We start from the raw sequence: 9,873 nt of genomic DNA, 5'->3' as shown, positions 1-9,873 counted from the left end.
TGATGAGACTGATGATTGTGGTTTCTTTCAAATAATTGAATTAATTAATTAATTTTGTTAACCCAAAAAAATCCATGGCACATATTGTAAAACTATACAAGATTCAGAAGAAAGTCTGTTTTCACCAAATAATTATTTAAAAAAAAATATATTTTCAAAAGAAAACATTTTACCCTATTCTATAGCAACACATCCTTTTTTTCTTAAAAAATGAAGTCACTCCAACGGACATAAACAAATTGGCATGACTTCAACTGAATGAAGCTCGGGGAGTTCGAATGAATTGGCATGGTGAATTACTTATAGGTCTGACAATAAAGGCAATGTGCCACAGAACCCTAAAACATTCAAGAGACAACGAGTCACTGTGAAAAGTTCAGCAATGCAGCCGAGGAGAGCCCCCTGAATTCCAAACAAGAACATTTTGCTCTTGCCAAAGTTTAAGTGGATAATTTCAGTCACACATATATATTTCATGAGGTTAATGGGCCCCATCAAACTGTGATTAGAGATTCTTCAGGGAGGCTTTTATGCCAGAGTGACAGCTAGGATGGCTGGGTTTGATATAGCAGTCATTAACAGGTCGCAAACAACAATACTGCATGTGACGTTTTTAATGTCACTGTGTATTGATACTGTATGAAACACTCGTAAACGTAACCCTTTGACCTGCAGCATTAGCAAAACATTGAGTGCACATAATAATTTAGTCTATATTCAATATTTTATCCGTCTGCACGGGCTATGCATTGTGGGAAATGCAATATACAAAACAGCATGCATAAATAAGCCACAGCATCATGATCAAAACTTTGCCAAACAGTTTGAATGATTAAGTGCCCCGCACTTAATGCATGCTTCTACAACATTAATCAGGCTGTGTCTAAGATAATTGTTCAGATGAGTTATTATAATATTGGTTTCTAACTTATCCTTGAGGCAAAAGTTGGAAAGAAAGAGAAGCAAATTTGCTACAAAGAACCTCGAGCAAATAGTTAGATGGTGTTCAAGTGGTTTCTGTTTGGTTGGTTTCCTTTCTCCTCTTTACATTTTCGATTCTCACACCACTTATTGCATTTATCACAACAAGAAGCTAACCAGCTTACATGGTCCTGACAAAAAAGACTTGGGGATTTGACCTCAGTGATGTCTGAAATAGTGGCCACATATCCAGCTTAGCAGACACTCTGGGGAGGAGAATCTGTAAAGGGAAGCACAACGTATTTAGGCTTACAGCCCAAAGCTCTCACAGATCTTTAGTGACAGTGACTGAGGCTATAAAAGGTTAAAGTAATGGTTATAATGAGCTCTCTAAGGGCAGGGTGAAAAGTTTATGGAAAAGCATAAAGGAGGTAATGCTCAGTCTCAGTTTTTGAACTATCTGCAACAAATTTATTTTATATTCCAGCCGCTTTTATAATAAGAAATAAAAGTGGCCTGAATATGATACTCTGAGAAACACTATACTTATAGTACAAATTAAAGTGACTGATGCAGTGAGGCAGTCACATTGAATTAAAAACATACTGCACCTTTTACTACTAAACAAAGTAAAGCTTAGAAATAAAGATCAATATGAGCTGTTTTAAAATACCTAAGATTTAATTTAATGCATCCTAATTCAATTGAAATACCATTAGATGTTTGAGCTGACAGTTCCATTGAACAATCAGACCACAGGATGAAGTCACTCATTAAAAATACATTTTTTTAGATGCATTAGGACATGGAGACACAATAGTTAAAGTTGCAAAATCCACTATGCATAATAAAATATCTGATTTTTGCATGCTCAAACACTAAGAATAACAGAGAATTATTCAACTATCAAGAGTGAGTCTGGATTTATTAAATTTGATTTTGAGCAGATGAATTTCAGTAGCGAACAACTTTCACAACTTTCATTTGTAAACTTGTGGTATATAGCAAACTTTTCAACTTTGAAACTATATTTTTTTCCTCCTGTCCAGATGTTGGGGAAGATAAGCTGATTTTTAGTGGCTAAAATCTGTTTAATTCCTCTGTGCCTTTGGTATGATTCATGTTGTGCCAATAGTTTCTTCTGGACTGCTTTGACCGTACCTTGCTCAAATGAAATAAAAGCACTTCCTGCATTTTTACAAATGATCTTGTGAGGTTATGCCAGTCCATTTTTTCTAACTGAACTCACTACCTTCATGTCAGTGTGTTAAAGTTAAAATAGTGCAGGCCTACAGTTGGTACCAGCTATCAGGCCTGACACAGCAACTCTTCTCTGACTTTGGTGGCAGTCAGTTTGTTACTGTTGTGCTCTGAAGAGAAAAGGGTGCTCTGGAGGAGACCGGCCTGTAGAGAAGGTTTGAGACATTCATAAGTATTAAATAAAAAGATATATAATACATTCTACTGAACGTAAACTTTCATTGTTTGGGCAGTTTGGCTTGACAGTCAACAACCTGTGTTGGGTCATAAGCTTCTTTCATGACAATTAGAAATGGTTTAATCGACAATGAAGTGTCAGTAAACCCAGCTATGTCAAAGGTCACCAGCATTTTCTGCATTAATATATTTGTATATATATTATATATTTGATTGTCAAGTGAGATCAAACTTGTAGTCAGGAGCAGTCCAGTGTGTTAAGCAGGAGAAACATATCTGGTTTGTGGCTTTCAAAGCAAGAGTCAGGTTTTGACTCTGACTGTGTTTTGTTTACTCTGACTGTGTTGTTGAACACAGTCAGAGTAAACATTTGCATTGTGCAACTGTTTGTAATGTTCATTCAAACAGACCGAGCATGTCAATGGAATTGCATGTTGTTGTTTTTTTTAAACAATACATTGTTTGTGAATCTAATTAATGAATCCAAATTATATGTTCTATGTATTGACACATTTATTTTTCAGAACAATATTTTTTTATGTGTGAAATACAGATTTCCATTAAGTTTTTAATTTGATACGGCAATTTAGTCAAGCTCATTAGTTTTCAAACTCATATATAGAGCCATGGATTAAACAAAAGTCAAATCTGATGTTTTAATGTAGTTCTGCTTTTCTCCAATAGATGGCCTCGTTCTCGAGTAGATGAGAAACCTGGAGGGACGGAGCAGAGAAGACTTGTCAACTGTCCACAGATCCTCATGAAATGATGTCCAAAAAACAAATGACTGTAAAAATGTAGCGTTTTGGTTGACGTCATTTTTTTTTGTATACAAAAATATCAACGCAGTCATCTGCACTAGTTTTGTCTCCAAGTCAAAGAACAGCAATGCGACTCTTGGGGATCTCAAGAAATATCAGTTTCCCATCATGACATGGGAAATGATTATGATGTTGGACCAAGATATACAGTACAGCTAATATCTCAACTTTATTGGAAGCAGTATGAAAATCCGGCATAAGGGGATCATGACAACAAGTTATCTGTGCGTATCTGGGCAGGACAGTTTAACAATATATAGACATGCAATCATTTGTTTTAAGGCCCAAGTTATACGCTGACATTATATTTATTGTCATTAATCAGTTATGCTTCATTGGGTGACCAATACACGCAACCTTTATGCTTGTTTAACTAACCAAATATAGGTTTTGTTTGAGCGGTAAATATTTTTTAGATTCAGAAGCTTTGCCACATTTTTTTTGTTTACATAGGATGATGATGATAATGATCATTATCAGCATTATGCAATTGATGTGCATCTTAAGATCTTAATCGAAATGGTTCCATTGTGTTGTCGTTAAAAAACATTTCATTCATTTTATCTTTGTTAAGTGAAACAAAATTTCGAACCTATGCAATCTAAATAGAAATCGGACTTTTTTCCCCTTTAGAGATTGAGAAACAGAGATGCAGTGGGGCGATTGGCGAGTCCAGTGTTGACGTCATGACGTCAGAGCAGCAGCGTGTGGGACCCCCCCCCCCCCTCCCCCTCCCCCACCCTCCCAGTCCGGAGAGACACACGTTATCAGGGAGGCAGCCGAAGGGCCAGTCATCTCCTCACATCTTTTCTGCATCTACCACAATCCCCTTTATCCGTCCTGTATGGTGGATATTATTTTCAGCTCTTCTTTCTTGGGTGATATGGGGGATCATTCCAAAAGTAAGTAAGCTAAACTGCTCGGTGGAGTTTTAACTGGCAGACTTTGTTTTCGTCGCGGTGGCATTTAGGGCTACATGATATATATCCAGCAGTGCACCGACTACTTAAGTTATTTTCTAAATGATGCCATAGTGTATAGTAGTCTATCATTTCTCTCGCTGTGCACTTTGGAGACGCTTTTTTTTTTTAGAAGAAAACCAATCGGTGCTTTGCTTGACGAATTCTAGCAAAAGTCTTCATCTGTTACATAACATCAAGATTTGTCCAGTCTGCAAAATAGAGGAATTCACTGCAAAACTGAGACATACTGCACTTTTTTTTTTTTTTTAAACGAGTAAATGCTGAAGTTGTTTGTAATCGTGTGTGTGTGTTTTTTTTTTTGGGCTGCGTTTCATTCTGAGCTTTAAATAATGTTGTCTCTTTGCAGAGAAGTCAGGATTCGCGATGTGTGTAGGATGTGGAAGTCAGATCCATGACCAGTACATACTGAGAGTCTCTCCCGACCTGGAGTGGCATGCAGCCTGCCTGAAGTGTGCAGAGTGCAGCCAGTACCTGGATGAGACCTGCACTTGTTTCGTCCGGGACGGCAAAACCTATTGCAAAAGAGATTATGTAAGGTAGGAGTTTGGAAATATTCCCTTTACATAGGCTGGATTATTCTTAATCACAGCAAATGTAAAATCTAACATATTTAATAACAACAATATTTAATATTATGAAGAGGTAAACTAATTTGAACATAAAAAAAACAGAAGACATTTGTAACACATAGCTCACGTTAACTATGCAGTTTACAATTTAACAAAACATTAGAAAAACACAATCCGCAGTCATTTGTTATCCATTCAAAATTCAAATGAATTAAAGCAGTATTTAGACTGCAGCTCAACTCTGAGTCGTCATCTGAACGTTTTTTTCGTTGTTATTTCTTTTACATTTCTTCTTAGATTTTTTCATTCTTTGACAATCTCACCCTCATTTTCCAGGCTGTTTGGAATAAAATGCGCAAAATGCAACCTGGGGTTCAGCAGCAGCGACCTGGTGATGAGAGCCCGGAGTAACGTGTACCACATCGAGTGTTTCCGGTGCTCGGTGTGCAGCAGGCAGCTGCTGCCGGGAGACGAGTTCTCCCTCCGGGAAGACGAGCTGCTGTGCCGGGCAGACCACAGCCTGCTGCTGGACAGGAGCTCCGCAGGAAGCCCCATCAGCCCCGGACACGTCCACTCCAACAGACCGCTGCACCTGGCAGGTCGGATTATTATTGATATTACTACAACTATTTTTTATTATTTGTATTATTATGTTAACTGTATTTTCTCATTTAAATTAAGAAAGTGGAATTATTCATAATAACAACAACAACAACAACACAACAATTATAAAATCGTCCGATAATTCCTAAATAAAAGGCTTTCTGATTAAAGAAAAATTAAGGAATGAAATTAAACCAATTCGCATACTTGACAACTAAATAAACATAAAAAAGGAAACGTTTATTGAAAAATGGTGAGTGCTTGAGTCTAGGAAACGAAATGAAGAATCAATATAAGGTCAATGATAAGTATTTTTTGTTGTCCTTTAACATCCAGATAATTGGATTTTGTGGCTTGGTGTGTGTTTGTGTGTAAGGTGTGACGTTTCTTTAGGCTTATTTCATAATTGATCTCGTTAGCGCTTACCTGCTCTGTTACCATTATCTGAATAATCTGGTAGGCCTATTTGAGCAGCGACTGTGGCAGCGTGTGTGTGTGTGTGTGTGTGTGTGTGTGTGTGTGTGTGTGTGTGTGTGTGTGTGTGTGTGTGTGTGTGTGTGTGTGTGTGTGTGTGTGTGTATAAGTGTGTATGTTTGCAGAGCTGTCATCCTGAGGACTCTTGCCAACAGAAAGAGGACAAAGCAAACGAGTGAATAATGTTCACCAACTTCCTTTTTTAAAGCTCTGAATTCAAAACACCTTACACAGATCAGCACAGTGTTCAAATGCGTTTGTTTTTTTCAAACCTAATCGTGTGCGAGTAGACCTATAGATGTAGTAAAAAAAAAAAAAAAAAATGCTCCTGTTTTACGACGATATGGTCAAGGATTATTATAGGCTGACAAAAGACAACAATGCAAGAAGTCAGCCGTTGAATTGCAAACGCAACCTTTAAAAAAATTGAAATCATGCAAAATGTAAACAAAAAAAAGAAAGAAAAGAAGTCAAGCAAACGTCTTTCACCTCTGAATTTAAAAGACCACAATTTCGTTCTTATTTGCATGCTAGATGTAAATTAATATATATATATATTTTTTGGTCTTTCAAACTTTCAAAAAAACATTCATTTTTCCTCTTTAAATATTCATAAAGTTTTGCCTGGAAGCCTTAAGCTATTGCAAACATTTATATCTAATATATATAATAACATTGAATGTACATCTGATAGATATTATTGCCTAAAAACATGACAATCCAATATGTGTAAAAGGCAAAACTGTGCAGACTGAGATTAATGGGCTGCTAAGTAAATGTATCAACGTGTGTGAGGCTTCCTGCGGCCTCTGCACAGTTTCTTACTCTCGTGCTTTCCTTCCTTCCTCCTCCGCAGACCCGGTCACGGTGCGGCAGGCTCCGCATCGGAACCACGTCCACAAGCAGTCGGAGAAGACGACCCGGGTCCGGACGGTGCTGAACGAGAAGCAGCTCCACACGTTGCGGACCTGCTACAACGCCAACCCCAGACCGGACGCCCTGATGAAGGAGCAGCTGGTGGAGATGACCGGCCTGAGCCCCAGGGTCATCCGGGTCTGGTTCCAGAACAAGCGCTGCAAAGACAAGAAGAGGTCCATCCTGATGAAGCAGCTCCAGCAACAGCATCACAGTGATAAGACTGTAAGCATGTTCGTAAGTTTGACCCTTTGATTACTACAACTATTCATTCATTCATTCATTCATTCATGTGTTTAGGGGTTTGCTTGTTCATTTTACACCATGACCCAGATATGTGTGAACTCAGTTCTACCATTTTTCTATTTGAGACTAAAATGAGTCTTTAGTAAATGCATAGTGTAGATGCAAGCCATAATAACCTAATAACGTAATTAGTTTATGTTTTCTATTGCTGGCTGTTTGCCTTGGGTACTCCATTTTTTTTTCTCTCTACCACTGATGTGAATCACTATCAGCCTACAATTCTACTCTTTTCTAAACTTCAGTTTTTATAGTTTACTTACACTGAAATGAATACTCCAGTTGGCCCCAGTGCTATTCTTTATTCAAACTTTAGGCCAATGAATAATGAATCAACTGCTTTGGCTTCAGTTGCTTGACCTGAGAGATAAAAATATCCTCTGCAAAAAGGCTTGTTCTACATCTTGGAAACATTCCTTGCTCTGACACTATAGTTCAACATTTGCCTCTCCATCCCAAGAGGAAAGTTTTTTTGGGGAAAAAAGCCACTTTTAAATTAGAAAAAGTATTTTTGCAAACACATGTATAGTTGCCATGAGGACAAAGCAGTTTTTTATTTAGTTATTTCTAAAGTGACAGACGCTTTCTTGCAGGACACAGACAAATGATGCTGTGTTTTTGTTATTATTTTGTCAGAACCTGCAGGGCCTCACAGGGACGCCTCTTGTGGCCGGGAGTCCTATTCGACATGAGAGCGGTGTGCAGGGAAACCCGGTGGAGGTCCAGACCTACCAGCCTCCATGGAAAGCCCTGAGTGAGTTCGCCCTGCAGAGCGACCTGGACCAGCCGGCCTTCCAACAACTGGTGTGTGTGTTCAGGACAGACTGAGTTAAATGTGCACACACAGACATGCACATCAGACATCTATCTATCTATCTATCTATCTATCTATCTATCTATCTATCTATCTATCTATCTATCTATCTATCTATATCTATCTATCTATCTATCTATCTATCTATCTATCTATCTATCTATCTATCTATCTATCTATCTATCTATCTATCTATCTATCTATCTATCTATCTATCTATCTATCTATCTATCTATCTATCTATCTATCTATCCATCCATCCATCCATCCATCCATCCATCCATGCATCACATGCATGCCATGTCAACATTGTGTCTCCATGTCAGCAAAGACAGGGGAGCTGAACTATAATGCTTTTACAACCATCTTTTCAAAATAAAAGCCTACATATTTCGCATACTTTGACACTTGTGATTTTGCCTTTTCAGGTGTCTTTCTCTGAATCGGGATCTCTCGGAAACTCCTCGGGCAGCGACGTGACTTCTTTGTCCTCCCAGTTACCGGACACCCCCAACAGTATGGTACCCAGCCCGGTAGAGACGTGAAACTAAGCCCCTCAGACCCGTCTAGACCCCCTCCCCCACCCCCCCTCCTGCAAGGACAATTGCAGCATGATCCCGGTCCCTTGCATGTGACCAGTCCATCACATCGCCCAAACTACGGAGGAGAGTTTTATTTTTATTTTTTATTATTATTTCATGACATGGAGGAGATGGAACCAGGAAAGCCCCGATTGACTCCGAGTTTTTTTTTTTTTTTTTTGGAGCTTTTATTGACAAAAACTAAGCAGAACAATTGTTGCATGACTTGATACGGAGAGATGTACAGAAGACCTCCTGATGGATATAACAAACCTTTCCTCAAAAAACAATTTGGAAACATTTACATGTCGAAACAGATGGACATTCTGCGACTTCATTGTGATATTGTGTCTTGTTTCTTCAACATGAGAATTTTTTGATACGTTTGTTGCGTTGTGAGTCCCGTTGACTCTGTGTCTTAAGGTCAGAGAGCATGATAATCTGCAAACTATTCGTGTTGTAAAATACTTTATCTTAAGGGCAGGTTGTTTGAGCTTCTCGATCAAAAAAGTAAATTATTGTTATATTATTTATTGTTAGGTAAGCGATTCGTAAAGGGATTATTAACTGATAAAAAAAATAAAAAACAAGATGAATACATAACATGTCTTGATGACCAATCTTTGTGCAGACGCTGTTATATTTAATACATGGTAGCTTTTGTATTTGCAAGCCAATATTGTAGGCCAGTCATTTAATTTATTTGAAAATGCAGCTCTGAAATGATCAACAACTCTCCATCTATTATTGGGAATGAAGATTTAATTAATTGTTGTATTCCAGTGCTCTTATGTTGGGCAAAGTCAAACCCACTGTCCAGATTCACAGCGGTAACAGATCGTTACTCCTCCTGACAGCCAGTCATTTCTGAGTTAAGAAACGTGCAACCAATAGGCTACACATCTTCTACAGTGGTGGCCGGTGGGATGAATATATTCAAAGCTTTAAAAACAGAAACACTTCATTCCAGTCGCTCTGAATATCTTGTTTGTCCTGTGCAAACTATGAAGTCGGGCCTGCCTGAATTGAACCCCGCGGGCTCCGTTGTCTTATCATCCATCTGTGGTGGTTTCTCCTTCGGTTATGTAGCAAGGAATCGGCCAGTGGTCATTTACTATCTCGGGGGCAAAAACCTGCTGTAAATTGTGCTCAGTCCAGTTACTCTGGTTGAGTCACAAGCTGGTCTAGACAGCGCGGAGGGATCGGCGACCCCTTATCTAGTCCTGGCATCACCTGCAAGCGATACACTGACTGAAGCCACAACAAACTAACTAAACACCCACACACACACACACACACACACACACACACACACACACACACACACACACACACACACACACACACACACACACACACACACACACACACACACACACACACACACAGAGGAGCCCGTAAAGGGTCACTTCTCCTCCTCGGTTTATTTTCTTTCAGTGAATTGCGTTATGG

At 38.8% G+C, this 9,873-nt stretch overlaps 1 protein-coding gene across 1 annotated transcript; it reads left to right on the top strand.

Annotated features, from left to right (window-relative positions):
• The first annotated feature begins 4,023 nt into the window (after window positions 1–4,023).
• isl2b (ISL LIM homeobox 2b) lies at window positions 4,024–8,385 on the top strand. Its single transcript, XM_054619721.1, has 6 exons — window positions 4,024–4,081; window positions 4,509–4,698; window positions 5,068–5,330; window positions 6,665–6,948; window positions 7,663–7,830; window positions 8,269–8,385. The coding sequence occupies exons 1-6, from the start codon at window positions 4,024–4,026 to the stop codon at window positions 8,383–8,385; spliced, it is 1,080 nt and encodes a 359-aa protein (XP_054475696.1).
• The last annotated feature ends 1,488 nt before the right edge of the window (window positions 8,386–9,873 follow it).

This window comes from Anoplopoma fimbria, chromosome 2 (genome assembly GCF_027596085.1).
Source record: "Anoplopoma fimbria isolate UVic2021 breed Golden Eagle Sablefish chromosome 2, Afim_UVic_2022, whole genome shotgun sequence".
Classification (NCBI taxonomy): Eukaryota; Metazoa; Chordata; class Actinopteri; order Perciformes; family Anoplopomatidae; genus Anoplopoma; species Anoplopoma fimbria.
The sequence above is the reverse complement of the archived record's forward strand: the minus strand, read 5'-3'. Positions and strand labels throughout refer to the sequence as shown.

Bases quoted from the DNA above. Each gene is read 5' to 3' on its own strand.
- isl2b (XM_054619721.1), top strand. From the start codon at position 4,024: ATGGTGGATATTATTTTCAGCTCTTCTTTCTTGGGTGATATGGGGGAT. The intron at 4,699-5,067 runs GTAGGAGTTTGG...CTCATTTTCCAG, and splicing joins TGCAAAAGAGATTATGTAAG to GCTGTTTGGAATAAAATGCG. The intron at 5,331-6,664 runs GTCGGATTATTA...CCTCCTCCGCAG, and splicing joins CAGACCGCTGCACCTGGCAG to ACCCGGTCACGGTGCGGCAG.